Source organism: Penicillium rubens (genome assembly GCF_028828025.1).
Source record: "Penicillium rubens strain IBT 27055 chromosome Unknown utg000002l_segment0_segment0, whole genome shotgun sequence".
NCBI lineage: Eukaryota > Fungi > Ascomycota > Eurotiomycetes > Eurotiales > Aspergillaceae > Penicillium > Penicillium rubens.
In genome coordinates, this window is record NW_026890600.1 from 2,048,596 (window position 1) to 2,064,535 (window position 15,940).

The following is a 15,940-nucleotide window of genomic DNA, read 5'->3' on the forward strand; positions in this document are numbered from 1 at the left end:
GAAACTTGACCTGAATTTCACTTTGGATAAAGCCGGCAGAGAGACATGAGCTGGGGGCTAACTCCCATTACAATCCCTGGGTCTTGACCGCACCATGCCTTCCACAAAGCAGCAGCGTAGCCGCCGCCAAACCGCTCCGTCTGGCCCGCCGCGCAAACCCACCGCCAAAGAAACCCAATCAAGCCTCCAACCATTGGACGAGAAAACGCCCAGCGATTTAGAGTGGAAAACACCAGGATGGAGCAACGAACTCGAGTTTTCGCACTGGCTTAATGGTGTTAAGGGTGACCTGATTGAGGAGAGCTATGACGAGTACCAGTACGATTGACATTGGTCGGTTATCGGAGGTGTACTAATTTACCTTTTTGTAGGAATTGTTTGGATGAGCTTGAACAATCGAAAGAGCACATTGACGAAATCTTAACGAACACCTTGACCCTTCTGGATGACCTATCCAGCTTGTCCGAATCATTCAAATCGGTCGAGACGCAAACGTCGAATTTCGAGAAGCAATGCCAAGGGCTTTTGTCTGCGCAGAAACGGGATACAAAACTTGCGAATGACATCCACAACAACCTCCACTATTACGATTTCTTAGACCCCGCATCGCGGCGGCTGAATGCCCCCGGCGCCGGGAATACAGTTCGCGACAAAGAATTCTCAGATATGTTGAGGCGTCTGGACGTGTGCTTGGATTACATGGAAACACACGTGAGTAAGCAAGACCTGGATATTTATGCGCCTGTCGCTAACTTCTCCCTAGCCGGAACAAAAAGAGGCAGAGGTCTATCGCTCGAGATACCGGCTACTACTAACGCGTGCCTTGACGCTTATCCGCGGCAACTTCGTATCTTCACTTAAGGATATTTACCAGAGTGTCTCCAAAAAGATTTCGGATCAGCAATTGAATGACACGGCATTGTCGGCTCTGCTGTACGCTAAATTCCGGGTTGGAGCACCTGAGCTGAAGCAGATTGGAGTCGAGATCCAAAAGAGAGCCGTGCCGCCGCTCAACCCAGATCAAAATAACGAAGCTGAATATCAAAGTCTGATGAACGAGCTACACAGCAATTATTCGGCTACTCGTGCAAAGCTGATCATGCCGCTCGCTCGCAAGAAGCTCGGCGAAATCACACAGACGCCTAGTTCGTCGAAGGACCTGGTTGCCTTTGCTCGGGCTAGCATCAGTTATATCCGTGGTCTGTGTCTAGACGAATATGATCTATGGGGGGAATGGTTCCACGGACAAGGAGGTTTGTATGACTTCCTTGAGACGCTATGCGAACCACTTTATGATCACCTTCGTCCGCGAATTATCCACGAGTCCGATATCGTCATGCTATGCCAGCTGTGTAATCTACTGCAGACTCGCTATTTCTCGGACCCAGAAGAAGAACCTGAACAAGTTGAGACGAACCATCTTGACTTTTCTGTTTTGATCCAGCCCGCTTTGCAAGATGTCCAGGCCCGACTTGTTTTCCGTGCTCTGGCTGTTCTGCGCGACGAAATCGAACGGTACAAACCTCGCCCAGAGGACACTGATTACCCAATGCGCAACCGGCATGTATCTTTGACTGTCTCAGATACTCAGATCTCGGGCAAGAAAGACACGTCCGCCGATACACTAATCGACATGACGGCCAAACAAGGCGACGAGGCAGGCGAATCTACACAAGAGCGAGACGGTAAATGGGACTTTGAGACCCAGACCGCCCTAAAGGGCTGGTATCCAACCCTGCGAAAAGCGATCTGGCTCCTGAGTCGGATATATCGCCTAGTGAATGTAAGATGCCTGCCCGAAATAATATAACAATCACCCAGCCATACTGATCAACCCCAGTCCACCGTCTTCGACGACCTAGCCCACCAAATCGTGCACCAAACCACTCTTTCTCTCCAAAACGCCAGCACCCTAATCTCCGCCAAAGCCACACCAGCCGACAGCCAACTCTTCCTAATGAGCCATCTCCTAATCCTAAAGCAACAAATCGTCGCGTTCGACATCGAATACGTCTCCGCCGATATCTCCTTCGACTTCTCCGGCATGACAAGTACCTTCTGGGAGCTGCGCGAGCGCGGCGGTCTCTTCAACCCTCGCAACCTGATGCGCCTCGTCGGCCACGGCCTCATCCCGCGCGTCGTGGAGAACATGCTCGACGCGAAAGTCGAGCTGGATGGTCGCCTTCGCACAGTCATCAACGACTTCATCAATGCCTTTGCTGCTCGCATGACCGCCGCGCTGCCGGCTCAATTCGTTGATTCCCGCAATCTGGCCCGCGGCGAACTTATCCTTCCTTCTTGCCGCACTATCGAGAAGGAAGTGCCGGTTCTGCGTAAAGTCTTGAATGAGTATATTGATGACACGCGCATGAAAGAGACGCTTGTTGGGGCGGTCCAGGACCGTACTATTCAGATCTACGAGGATTTCTTTGAGAAATATACTTCCTCTGAGAAGGCCAAGGGCAATTTTGTTAGTAAGAAAGGGAAGGGTCGGGACGATGCTGTCTGGGATGTTAATACCTTTGCCGAATGGTGCGAGGGCGTGTTCCGTGTCGGCGTCACTGGGTTACAGGCTGATATCCCCGAAGACGACGATGATCTTTTAAGCACCAGCTCTTAGGATGTGGATTCGTTCTTGTGCTGCCCCCCCATTTTTTTTTTTTTTTTTTTGAATAGCCGCTTTTCGAGCATAGATACCATGTTGAATTGAGCAGTTTTGTACATGCATAGGCCGAGTAATTGTATAAATTCTTGTGAGTTCCGACAGCAATTCTTGCTGTTCGAAAATGTATCACATTCAGACTTCAAAGAGGAATAATCCATAATCCATTTCCCCGGTAAATGTTATTATTCACAAACGTGAAAAGATGTATGTACAGCTGACCAGACGGCAAATCTCGCTTCAAGCATGTAAAAAGAAAAGGGTATGTGTACGGTCGATAGGAGAAAGTGCAAAGTTGTTAAGTCACTCCGAACGCAGTCAATCAAGCAAAATAAACCAATGAAACTCAAAGAACATCGCGGATTTTGGCGTACAATTCCGTATCTAGGAAGTTGTAGTTCGCATCGGACTCGCAGAAGGGATGGCGGGTGAGCAGGGTCCCGGCAGTAGGACGTTCAGCCGAGTCACTGGGAAGATGTTAGTAAAAGACGATAACTGATAAAGCGACCCAGGACCAAGACCAGGTGGAAACTTACATCGTGAAGCAATCATACATGAATGCAAGTGCCGCGGGACTGATGTTCATAGAAACATCATCCGGAATCGGTGGAGCCTGGCTCAGACTGCCGAGTTTGAAGATAGCGCCAATGGCCTCTTCCTTGCTCCATGGTCGACGGCCGGCGAACATCTCCAGCACCACACAGCCAAGGGACCAGATATCGACCTTGGCGCTGTAGCCCTGGCCCTGGGACTGGATGACCTCGGGGGCCATCCAGAAGACGGAGCCTTGCATGGAGTTGGACGAGTCGTTGCCGTAGATGTCGTCCGTTTTTTTGGAGATACCAAAGTCGGAGATCTTGCACGTGCCGTCGAGATCCAGGAGGATGTTGTCTGCTTTCAGGTCGCGGTGGAGAATTCCCTTATCGTGCAGATATGCCAGTCCGCCCAGGGTTTGCCTCGTCAGTGATCTCACGACACTTTCTTCGAATTTGCCATGCTTGCGCAGACAGCTTCCGACAGATCCACCGGAGATATACTCCAGGTAGATGGAGATAGAGAATTCGCCACGCTCGCATCCAAGATATTGCACGATGTTGGGATGTTCGAGGTGCTGCATTGTGTCGATCTCCTGGTCCAGGGCGGCGACCATCTCCTTGACACGGTCTTTGTCTGCCCCTGCAATTCGCGGGTTGATCTCGACTAGTTTGACTGCCAAAACCTCACCATTATCCGCGTTCATGCCTAAGTATACGCGACCATAAGTACCCTTGCCGATGAGCTGACCACGGATGATGCGGAAAGTGGGTTGTCGCTGAGGAACAGGCCCGGTATTGGACGCCGGTTGGGTGCTGTTTTGCGGGATCGGATCAAGTTGGCTAAGCCGAGTGCCCGGCCTGGGCCTGATTTGCATGATCTTGGCGCCGAACATCTTGGTACTCTTGCGGCGCAAAAGATCACCCGACCTTTGGGGACCAGCCGCGCTAACGCTGTTCGTCCGATTTGCTCCCTGGGCCACTTGTCGAATAGATTTCATGCGAGAGAGTCCACCCCCACCGGCGCCACCACGAGCAAGTTTCTGTCGAGCAAAATTGGCAGGTTCAGGTGGTCTCACCGGAGCTGTTTCAGGTGCATGGGTTGCATGCGGCGTAGGTGGCGGGGCTTCCTTTTTGTCCCTGAGGCTTGCGTCATGTTCGTTGATAGCCTTGCTATTGGGCGACGAGGGCTCATCCAGGTAAGGAGCGTCAAGATCAACGTCGGGGAAGAAGTCATCGAGGTGGTCGATAACGCCTTCGACAGCGGGTCTGCTTGCCCAGATATCCCGGGCGAATGACTCTCGCCGTGGTAGAGGCCTCTCATCTTCGGGCGAGACTGGTCCCCAGGTACTAGAAACCGGTTCCTTCCCATCAGATGCCTCTCCGCTGGAACTTGGACCGGCAGTGCTCGGAGATTTGAACCTAACAGACAATTTTGATCTTAATTGATCTTTCGTGTTCACAGTCAGCGATGGCCTCTCCGACTTCTTTTCGGCCTCAGCTTGCGCCTCTCTCTGTTCTTCCTGGCCCCTTGAAGGTCGGACCTGGAATAGGCCATCGTCCGAGTCATCCGAGTCATCATCTGAGTCCTGCTGCTGTTGAGGGGTTCGCTGGAAGGAAACTTGATTCTCTTCGAAGTCGAACTCTGGACCGAACGACTTGCGAGATTGCAAGCCTGGTCTCGGCGGGTCTCCAGAAACAGGCTTTTCAGGTGACTGGTTGGCAAACGAGACTGCCGTTTTCTCGCGTTCTGTGGCCATCTTCGAAGAGGGCCTTGAAGAGTCTGAAAGATAGTCAGCGGGAGATCGATCAGGCCGCGCTGTGTCATGCATATACTGACCGAGGGTTGTTCTACTTGAAAATGTTCCAGTAGAATCAAACGTTCCTTGTCGATCAGATTCGGAGCTTGCACTGTCTTGAGTGTTGGCTGAAGGCGAAGATGCAGCCGGTACTGAAGGCAATGGTGTGCCAACGGCACTTGTAATGCGGCCAACGCTGGCAATGGCAGCGCCCAGGGATGGCTGTGACCGACTTTCGCGAGATTCGCGGGTGGTCGGTCTCCTGCTGAGAGAGTTGACCTTGGTAAGAGTGTTGGACTCGATTGGCGCTGTTGGGGGTTTGCGAAGTGGTACAAGCGTTTCTCCCTTCTTTTCCTCATAAGGCGAGATACGAGGACTATCAAAGTCAATGACTTCGTTTCGCCTGTACCCCGTGTCGCTATAGGCATTCTTATTCTGATGAGACTGCGGAATTCTGGATTGTAAATATTGTTTTTGTTTACGTTCGACCTCACGGAGGTGTTCCTCGTGGCGAGCAAGCAAGTCAGCTTTATCAGACCCAAGAGCTTGGCTTGGGTCCTGTGCGGTCTCTGCCGGGGGTGCCTTCCCTGTCGAAGCCTTAAGTGTACTTTGCCGAGAGCCCAACAAGGGAGAGTCTGGTCTGGTGCGGTGCGGTGATAGCCTGTTAAGGGCATCTTCGTCTAGCGGCTTCCTGTGAACCTGGTGGTGTGTTGCCGTGGGGGACATATTGGACTTGTCTGTCAATGAAACTCCCAGGCCATCGACTCGAGGAGCACTGGTTGGCAAAGGAAGCATAGGAGTCCCTCGTACAAACAGCTTGAGAGAACCATATGCATCTGATTTGCTTCGACGAGACTGTGCGAGGGCTGCATCGCTCATAGGATCCTCATGCTCGCTCTGCCCTGGCTGAGTGAGGTAAATCTGGGCATTGGTCGGATCGACCGAGAGGCTTTCACAGATCCCAGTACGCAACGACTCAAAAGAATCCATATCGGAGATGTCAACCAAACGGAAGTTCAAGCCATCCGTGGTGACGAATACCCATTTCTTTGTCTTTGTGGTCGCTGTTGATGGACGCTCACCGACCGACATGTCGCTAGAGTTGTAAGCAGGCTTTATGTACGGGAGATAGGCTTCATTTGGTCGAGTTTCCGGGCTTGTCGTAGGCGACGAGTCTTCATGCTGCTGATCGGGAGATGGCTGGCTAGAAGCTGTAGCTTTTGTCTTCTTCTTCAGAATATTGGAGAAAAAGCCTTTATGTTCTTTGGAGTACGAAGACGAGTTTTGGTCACTCCATTGCCGACCTGAAGCATCTTGAGGCGAGGGACGAGCACCGTCTTGAGCTTGCCTCCGAGAGTCATAGTACCGGCCTGTGGTGCCCCGACTGTATCCGGGGATCGAGTCGGTGCTATTGCCCCGAGAGTGATCATAATGTTTTAGCGTCAGATCTCCAGTGGATGATGAAAATGCTCCAGTATAAGCGGGCGACGCGTTCTGCATGGCTGGGCTACCACTATTTGGACTCTCTTCATGGGGCCTCAGAGATGATCCCTGAAAAGTGCCCGGTTCACTGCCAATGGACGGACTCTGGCGTCGATGGTCACTGTTCATTCCCGACAAGGCATTGCGGGTATACTCGGACCGCAACTGGTCAGATCGCACCCAGTTTTCTCGTGCCGGAGAGTCATTGTATCTCGGCGAATCGTGGCCCGCAGGGACCGGCATGGTAACCGAACGTTGCCCAGGCTGCTTTTGGCCTTGATTGGAGGCATGCAATGCACTCAGATGATCCGGACTCACATCATTGACACCAGGGACAGGGCCAGCAGAGCGTGGCTCGGGGAAATTATTGGAAAAGTAAGCGGTACTGGTTTCAGGGAACGCATTTGCCGGCGGCTGCGTTTGATTCAGTGGCGTAGAGACGGTATAGTCTTGCGAACCGTCATGGATTTGACGGATCAGCTTGCGCATACGCTTTCCTTCGTCTCGTTCCCGGCCAGGTTCCCATTTTTTGCCACTCCGGCCAACCTCCTTTGCCAACTGAGGGTAAACCACTTGATGCATTTTCCCAAGATTTCCTCGTCCGCCGGATCCATGTCCAAGCTCGAGGAAGTCAGCCCCTTCGAGCTCTAATGATTTGAATGTTTCCTGCCAGTCGTTGGAAAATCCATTCTTCGCAAGCCAGATGAGCACGCGATCCAATGGCCACTGGATCGCAGCTTCGCTGTGAGACAGACCACCCAGCGAAGTACCGCTACTATTGTGACGATGACTTGACGTTTTGGTAAGCTCGGTATTTTGGGCTATCGCCGGCTGCTGCGGGCTGTCGTTGGTCGTTAATTCATGAATGTTGCCATGAAGAGCGTAAGGCGAAGAAATAGTGCGCCCCCGGGGGTCTGCGGAAGGCTTGTGTCTGTTTTATACGGGATTGACGTATTGATGTGATCGTGCATTTGGCTGAGACCCAACCGTTGTCTCTCGGCGTTGGTGTGCGCATATGGATCATATGGCTGAGCTCTTCCATGGGGGTCGAACAACCCTGGAATGCCGACGCCGATAGTATCGTTCCCGGGTATATAAGTTGCAGATGTCAGAGGCTGATGGTCATGACGCGGAGGGATGATCGACAACTGGGCTGGTGGGCGACCGTATGTTAGATGCTGGTTTGGTGCGGGGGCAAGCGGTGGCGGTGGAGGGAAGCCTGGGGTCATCGTCGGTCTGGCCCAGTTTTGCTGCCACCCAGGAGCTGCATAAGTGGTCCCTGGCGGCGGACCAGGAGGAGGGGGCGGCACCAGCGTTTGGGCTTGTGGATGTCGAGGAGGAGGCGGAGGCAGGTTCATGTGTTGCGCTTGAGAGGAAGGCGGGGGCCCCGGGACATACTGCTGACGTCCATCCATTCTGCTAGCTGATGCACTTGATCTGGCTATTAACTGTAGTTGTATCCCGCTGGGTCGACTGCGACGTCCAGGAGAGGCTTGGGGCGAAGGTGGTTTTCGAGTCTGTTCAGATATAACCATTAACGCATCATGCTAGGCGTTCCAGGCACCAAACAAGCGGTCGGGTTTGAGGGCTGGATCTCGATCTCGTTGATCGCTTCGGAAGGGCAGAAATGTAGCGAATTTAGGTCCTCAGTGCGTGAGTTGACATGTTTCGGTTCGGCGTTGCCGATGTTATCGCAGCGCTTGGGATTGCGGAACAGACTGAGATCGCGCGACGGGCTGGTACAAGACCAGATTATCACAGGATGGTCGACTGAAATAGAGAAAAATTTCTTCTAAACTCAGTACATGGTTAGTCACCTGCCGAAGAGCTCCCAACCTTGGAAGGGTTTTGGAGATGCGATTGGGTCGAAAGATCGGAAGATTGTAAGATTAGAAGATTGGAAGGTCAAAAGGCGAATGAAATTCGAGCAAGTGGAAGCGAGCACAGAAAACACCACAACTCCTTACTTCCGTATCTTCGGGAAATAGAACTTACCAAGGATTCTGGAAGGGATATAACATCAAATGGTCTTTATATTGTTTTAATGTCTTGAAGAGGGATCGTCACGTGGCCCTGGGCTCTATCCTTTTTAGGGTTGTGATAGCAGCAGAAGTCCCAACTTAGATACTACCAAGAACTCAGGACACAGTAAGAGAGAAAGAACAATATATCGTACTTTTGACCGACACTTTCTTCATGGGATGCCCTCCAGACCCCGTCTGACGCCCTGCAATCTCCCAGTCTCACCTTCGGTGGCCCGTGATTACCTTGTCACTTGCGACGCGCCAATAACAGCCCTGTGGCGTCTGTCTTCGTTTCTGTTCTGCTCTCTATAACATAGGAGGAATTGGATGGAAAGACATAAGTTAGTATATGCCTATTGCCACCAAGGTCGAAATACTGGTATGAGAGTAGTCCTCTACGGAGTACTTCTGCTAGAAGCAATGGAGGAGTCAATCACTTCAGAGATAGATTAAAAATGCGTTAGAAATTATATCTCGCTGATAAGCCACCAGAATACATGTAATAATTTATTTCTGAAGAAGCATAGACACCCAGTGTCTCACATTTATTGTATAGAAAAAGCCAAGCCCTTAACCTAGAGAACAGTACCCTTATTCTGCTCCTTGTCCACCCTATAATGGCCTCCACATACCAATACCGGTACAGCGGACACAAGAATCGCCGTCGCGACAATGTACCCGTACTCCTGGCTATAACGGTAGGTGAAGTTGATCGCGTCACGCTCCTCAATGCCGGACAGATACTCCATTTGAGCAACGTAGCCACCGGCATAGATACTAGCCGAGGACGCTGGGTTGGCTTGCAGCTTAAATACATGCGTATCCTCACATATGTAGCTACTTGATAGCTTGATGAATGTACACCAGACCTTTCTTGTTGATAATGGTAGAGTATGATACTTGAAACATGAAGATTTCATGGATTCAATGCATAAGTAGCAAAGATGTTCTTGCTACATACTCGATAATGAGCGTTATTAGATCCTGCAGTATATGACCGTCCGGTCTCGAAGCAAACGCCGTGAAGACAGAAAAGAAACCACAGTGGTCTAGGAAACCCGGAACTCAGATATTACTACATTTGCTTTCATGTGAATCGTGACATTATGAGAGTTGAGATGTTTTCTCGCGCTTCGAACGGTTTACTTGTTGCGTTGTGCAGCAGCCTCGGCGGTCAACTTCAAGCCCGCAGGGGCATCTTCGCGAGGCATGTACACCTCAACCAACTAGAAAGTACGTTAGCAGACAATTCGGGACTCCCTAACATTGATAACTCACTCGAAGCTTGTCGGACGCGTTGAAGTCCTCGTCAGCGAACAGCTTGTTGAGCTCATCACGAGTCTTGATACGGTAGCCTTGGTAGTTGTCCTTGGCTCCGAAGACCTTGGGGATATTGGCAAAGTCCCATGGCTGGATATCGTTGTAAGCTGCGTCCCATCCATGGATGTATCGCTCGATAGTGTAGCCGTCGTTGCAGATAACGAAGCTAAAGATGGTCAGGTCAGTATATGATGTGAGAATTCTGCGTTGATGTGCATGCTTACACGATAGGGTTCAACTTATTCTTCAGAATAGTGCTTAGTTCCTGAACAGTTAATTGGATACTTCCGTCGCCGATGAAGAGGATGGTTCGACGGTCTTCCTGCTCCTTAGCAGCGAGCGCAGCGCCCTGGCATGCTCCCATGGAATAGCCAATGCTGCCCCAAAGAACTTGGCTAACGGCAGTTACATTCGCCGGGAAGCGAGTGTCCCAAATACCAAAGTTCGCAGTCCCAGTCTCTGTAAGAACGATATCCTTTTCCTTCAGCCACTGCCCGACGATCGGCCAGAGCCACTTGTGGGTGATGGTCTGATCGGAGGAGGTCTCCTCGCTTTCTGGCAGTCGGTTCGTGATCTGAGGAGTAGGAGCCGGGGTCAGAGGGTTCATCCGCTCAATGACCTTCCTCAGAACACCTTTCATGTTTATGTCAGGATACTCCGAGTACCGCACTCTCACAAAGGTGCTATGGAAGTCAATGGTGTTCAGCTGTCCAACACGATAAGTGAAACCGGTGGTGTTGAAATCGGACTTGATTGCTCCGATGCTCAGAATGAGGTCGGAGGACTCGACGGCCTCACTGACGCCAACGTTAGACCCATTGCCAGCGTAGACACCACCAAAGTTTTTGTGAGTCTCGTTCACGGCTCCTTTGCCCATCGGGGTAACAAAGGTCGGCAATCCGGACTTCTCCACCAAGTCACGCACTTCTTCTAACACGCGGTGACGAATGGAACAGGCATCAACCAAGATGACTGGGTTCTTTGCGGCATGAAGATACTTTAGGACAACACCGACCACGTAGTCCTCCTTCTCCGGGTCATTCTTAGGCAGTGAAAGATCAATCGGGGTCTTCAAGCGATCACCGTTGACCTTGGCCGCAACAATGTCAGTTGGCAGTGTGATGTATACCGGACGGCTGCGGATCCAACATTCACGGATTGCACTGTCGATCAGAGTGGCTGCATCATGGGGTTCGTTTAGGCGTGCGACGTAGCAGGAGATGCCCTCGCTCATTTTGGTGAAGACATTGAAGTCGCCGTTTCCGAGAGTGTGGTGCAACAACATTCCATCCTTTTGAGACTGTGTGGTGGGCTGCCCAACGATATGGACAACTGGGACAAATTCGGAGTAGGCGCCGGCGATGGCGTTGAGGGCGGACAGCTCTCCAACACCAAATGTGGTGACTAGCGCACTGATACCGTTTACACGAGCATAGCCATCGGCGGCGTAGCCTAAGAGGAACCAACGTTAGATCCAGATCATTCATTTCTAGTACAGTCTATCTTACCGGCATTGAGCTCGTTGCAGTTTCCAACCCAATTGATACCACACTTGGACACGTAATCCAATGCTGCAAGATTGTAGTCGCCGGGTACACCATGTAATGAGCGGATTCCAACCTCGTGGAGACGCCGGAATAAGTACTCTGCCACATCCACGGGATTCTTTAGCTCCCTGGTGGCAATATCGGTAGTCGCCATGATAAATTGATGTGTCTTGGGGAGAGAGGCAGACGGGGAAGAGAAGAAGAAAAAGCTGAGAGGTGGAATCGAGGGGGTAAGAGGTATAAAAGAGCGCCGATTGCACTTTTGTTCCAAGTTCCTTGATGAGAAAGGTGAGGCTAGTTTGACTACGTCATTGAATTGATGTCATGCCATCATTTGCTATTTTTATGATATTGGAGGTTGTATCTTAGAGCTATCTTGACTATAATAAAAATAGTAGAATGGTAGAATAGTAGAATAAATAAAGATTATGTTACTAAGATCTAATAACATATACAATAATGTGTATAATAGCCTGGAGTCCATCCATGATTGTACCAAGCCTCACTAGAAACAGCCCATCCCCGGCTAAACCCAACACAGGCAAACTCCGCCGATCACACAAAACTCCCACCCCCACCATCTGGGCATCTCAAACCACAATCCTGGATTAGTCTATCTAAATGGGGAAAAGAGCTATGCCGGACAAATCAAATCCCTCTTCAAAGAAGAGAAAGGTCAGTTGCTGAATATCGAGTGCCCACTGCACTGACTAACGGCACTAGGGTGGTGCAAAATATGGGAAGCAGGCAAGTCGCATCGCTATTGAGTCTGGCGATGTAGGTGTCTTTGTGACATGCGATATGGGCAGAGAAGGAAAATGTCTGTCAGAAGCAGTCGATATCTTTTCCCAGGTAAGACTTTTCTTTCTTCTTCTTCTTCTTCTTCTTCTTTTTTTTTTTTTTTTTTTTTTGGTTTTTTTTCCATCTTTTTTCCGCTTTGAGATTGCTCCTACAGTTTCGCTAACTTTTTGATCTAGGCCATCGAGGGCACTGAAAATAAAGAGGAAGAAGATGAAGATACCGATGATGAAGATATCGAGGCCCAGATCCGAAGGGAACTGGAGGGCCTACAGCCCAGCAAAGACAAAACTCGTCAATTCCAGCCAGTGCAAATGGATATGCCATGTGGTAAGTCTCCTATTATTCAAAATCGCCAATTCGTTTATGCGTTAGGTCCCGGAAATGTTCATCGGTGCTAATCCTGATAGTAACATTCATGCGTCTTGATCCCTCAATAGACCCGGTGCAGCTTGTGCACCGTCTGTGTAGCGAAGCACATGCCCATCCGGAGACTAAGAAGAGTCGATGGATTAAGCGCATGCATCCAGTCACGTCAATCCGGAAAACACTGAGTGTGGACCTAACGGCATTCGCGAAAGAGATTCTCAAGCCTCATTTCCATTCTGGAGGGCCACCGAAGACGGTGAGTTTAAAGCCTTCCCCTATCTCCCTCTTGGGGCTTCTGGGCACTCGGGAATCCTACTGGTTTTGGGAAATGATCCGATCATGCATCTCGCTGTGAGTAGAGATAGACTTTGAGCATTGCTGATCTGCCACCTATTTAGTACGCCATTCGGCCTACTGTGCGAGGCAACTCGAAGCTCAACCGAGACATTATTATTAAGACTGTTGCCGATGCTGTCGGTCCTGAGCACCCGGTGAATTTGAAGAACTATGATCTAATGATTCTCGTTGATGTTGCCCAAGTGAGTACAATAATAACCGTCTCCTACGGGGTCTTTAACTGACTCGCGCAGAACGTGATTGGAATGAGTGTGGTACAAGGTGATTATGATAAGCTGAAGCGGTTCAACTTGGCCGAAATCTACGATCCTTCACCAAAAGCAGAGCCAGCAGGCGCTGCCACTGAATCTAAAGCTTAGTACGAATGACACAGTACTTTCCCTAGTAGCCGCCAGGTTACTTCGACGAAAATTTATTGTACATACTATCGCCCACGCTGCACTTATTCACCGCTGATCTCCATACGACGTACACCTCTTCAAACCAGTCCTTTCAAGTAAACCTACTCGCTTTTATAGTCATAGGCAGGCGTCAATCGAACAATAACCTAGAATAGCCATTTTAGCTTCGTGTGTAGCAAAATGAATCTGAAACACAAGCCATAAGACATCATCGATATTGGGGTCTGTACCAAACGCATTCAGTTTTCCCTACAAGTAAGGGTGATGGGTAATGAGACATATGAGAAGACCCCCCTGTTAGAACTTTCTATATTTTCATACTATTCCCCCTCGGAGTATTGTTCCCTTGTTTTAGTAGTGAAGTGGAAAAAGAAACACTCTAGGAATATCTACACGTTTGACATGACTCAAGTGCATCGATGCTAAGGGCACTCTGATTGACGTCGAACCCTGGTCTTTACTACAGCACGCTCCCTGCGGCTAAAATGTTCCATCACAAGGCCTAAAAATTCTCCGCAACTGAATTCATGCAACAAGCCGTCCCGAAGCCTATAAACGAAAGGTGAAAAAAAAAAAAAAATATTGAATTATTGAACCGGGGACAGAACCTTGGAAGCTAGATGCTGATTTAAGGGTCCATTATAACTTCGGAAACTCGTTGAAATGCAAGTCCTTTCACTTAAGAGTAAAGCTCCGGTGGCTTGCATCGGCTCGGTCCCAATATAAGAAGTGATAAGCAGAGGTGTGTAGGTAGATTTAAATTCGAACATAACAAGCGAAAATCAACGGGAAGTAAAGAACAAATCGAACGTTGACAGAGTTCCATGCTGAAATGCAATGACGGGAGGGAATTCGGTAAGGGACCATTCTGATTGGTCGGGGACAAAGTGCTCGGACGACCACCTTTCTTAGAGTGGGATGCTTAGGCGAGACGGCTTTACTTAGTTTACTTGTCCCATATTTCTTCTTAATCATGAGCCAATGGTGACAACAAGGTCTTGACTCTCGCTTGTGAATGTCGTCTCGGCGAAACATATTCTTCTAATTCGACTCCGCTGACTATGTTTACGTCTTCTCTTTCGTATCTCGCGTTGGATGAATTCAGAAGCGAGAGTCATGGCGCTGAAATCTGCTGCCAACGTCGTTCTATTGTGGGTAATGTACGGAGCAAACAATCATGGCGGTCTTTTGTGCCCCATTGATATTCGAAGATCTCTACGGACTATGGATTCTAGAAGCGAATTTGCGCCACGTCTACTCCGTACTGGGACTTTTCAGTCCAAATTATCTCGGCATATATCTAGCCTGATGGAGGCATATGTCCTTTATTACCAATAGCAGGGTCTATGAGTTGTGATAGTCTTGCTCGTACATCATCATCCCCTGCCACTATCGTTTCCACTTCAGGGCCGTCAGAGCGTTGCTTATATAGGGTCCCCACCCCCCTCGCCCGTTCGCCAATATCCCCCACCAAATAGCTCACGATGCAACAGCTTGACTTGAAAACATGGCCTGCGATGCCACCGGTCAATAGGAAAAGCGGGCACAGCGAATCTTTTCATCGGCAGCCTCATGCCGCCGAGGTAGACGAGCATCATAGACTGGACGATATCCTCTCGCTGCTGTTTCCTTCTACAGTACATGTGCAACACTCATATCCGTTTTCTGGTCACATGCACTCATTACGGCTTCTGGCGCTGTCGAATGGAGCTCACTTGTTGTTAAAGGGGTCTCCATCATCAAGGACAGCTCTCCTCCGACGTGAGCGATCATTCCTCGAAACCGAAGCCCAGTTTCTTGCTCTTCTAGGGCAGAGTGGAAACCCTTGTATCCCCCAACTCTATCATTATGATCCTTATGGAAGACTCTGGGGATCTACCTACTTGATCCGGCAGTATATGAAAGGGAAGAGTCTGTCAGAGATGGAAGGGAAACTCACCTCCCAGCAATTAGATGGTATCAACCGGCACCTGGGCTTCTTGGTGAGCACCATCGGTCAAAATGCAGCCCCTGGGTTTGGTTCCTTGCAGCAAGTGGCATTTGGCGCTGGAAGACCCTCCTGGCGAGAGGCCTTCTGTGCCCTGTTTGAAGGCATTCTTCGCGACGCCGAGGACATGTTCATCCACCTTCCTTACTCGGAGATCCGACACGAGCTGAGTCGCCTGTCGCCTGCTCTTGAATATGTATCCCTGCCACGTCTTGTGGTGGTGGACTTTGGTCGACCCTCCCATGTTTTGATAAATGAAGAATCTGGACAGTTGTCCGGAATTGTGGACTTCAGCAGTGCCATGTGGGGTGATGTTCTGATGGCAGAGATCTTTGCGAATGCGTCCCCGGCGGTCTTGCATGGAGCAGGTATGGCGACGTCAAGGACAAGGGAGGAAAATATCCGGCTGGTCTTGTATGTGGAATACCATCTCGATTTAGCGCGATGTAGCTAACACTTTCTTTTCAACTTAGGTACGCTTGCTACCGGCTGGTGTCTCGAATTACCGTGCAATATTACCGAAACCGAGATGAGACGAGCGAATTCGATGCGCGGAGAAGATTGACAACCACGATTGTGGAAATGACGAGGCTTTGACTGGCATGACGGCCTGAGTTAACTGGATCTTTATATGTCCAATGTAAACAGCGGACCTGTGAAT

General features: G+C 50.0%; 6 protein-coding genes across 6 annotated transcripts; 4 read left to right on the forward strand and 2 right to left on the reverse strand.

Annotated features, from left to right (window-relative positions):
* Positions 1–94: 94 nt before the first annotated feature.
* Positions 95–2,620, forward strand: N7525_003243 (Golgi transport complex subunit COG3; the record flags this gene model as incomplete). Its single annotated transcript, XM_002559310.1, has 4 exons — positions 95–318; positions 372–711; positions 764–1,783; positions 1,841–2,620. The coding sequence occupies 4 exons, from the start codon at positions 95–97 to the stop codon at positions 2,618–2,620; spliced, it is 2,364 nt and encodes a 787-aa protein (XP_002559356.1).
* A 388-nt stretch (positions 2,621–3,008) lies between these two features.
* On the reverse strand, positions 3,009–7,891 carry bck1 (uncharacterized protein; the record flags this gene model as incomplete). Its single annotated transcript, XM_061212645.1, has 3 exons — positions 3,009–3,129; positions 3,199–7,407; positions 7,464–7,891. 3 exons carry the CDS (start codon positions 7,889–7,891, stop codon positions 3,009–3,011), a joined length of 4,758 nt encoding a protein of 1,585 aa, XP_061069666.1.
* A 1,226-nt stretch (positions 7,892–9,117) lies between these two features.
* On the forward strand, positions 9,118–9,345 carry N7525_003245 (uncharacterized protein; the record flags this gene model as incomplete). Its single annotated transcript, XM_061212646.1, has 1 exon — positions 9,118–9,345. One exon carries the CDS (start codon positions 9,118–9,120, stop codon positions 9,343–9,345), a length of 228 nt encoding a protein of 75 aa, XP_061069667.1.
* Positions 9,346–9,642: 297 nt separating this feature from the next.
* Positions 9,643–11,521, reverse strand: N7525_003246 (alpha-keto acid decarboxylase family protein; the record flags this gene model as incomplete). The annotated part of the gene is made up of 4 exons (XM_002559308.2): positions 9,643–9,726; positions 9,779–9,986; positions 10,045–11,272; positions 11,329–11,521. 4 exons carry the CDS (start codon positions 11,519–11,521, stop codon positions 9,643–9,645), a joined length of 1,713 nt encoding a protein of 570 aa, XP_002559354.1.
* Positions 11,522–12,003: 482 nt separating this feature from the next.
* Positions 12,004–13,250, forward strand: N7525_003247 (THUMP domain-containing protein; the record flags this gene model as incomplete). Its single annotated transcript, XM_002559307.2, has 6 exons — positions 12,004–12,042; positions 12,091–12,219; positions 12,345–12,495; positions 12,576–12,790; positions 12,933–13,073; positions 13,125–13,250. 6 exons carry the CDS (start codon positions 12,004–12,006, stop codon positions 13,248–13,250), a joined length of 801 nt encoding a protein of 266 aa, XP_002559353.2.
* A 1,526-nt stretch (positions 13,251–14,776) lies between these two features.
* Positions 14,777–15,876, forward strand: N7525_003248 (phosphotransferase family protein; the record flags this gene model as incomplete). The annotated part of the gene is made up of 2 exons (XM_002559306.2): positions 14,777–15,693; positions 15,753–15,876. The coding sequence occupies 2 exons, from the start codon at positions 14,777–14,779 to the stop codon at positions 15,874–15,876; spliced, it is 1,041 nt and encodes a 346-aa protein (XP_002559352.2).
* Between the last annotated feature and the right edge of the window lie 64 nt (positions 15,877–15,940).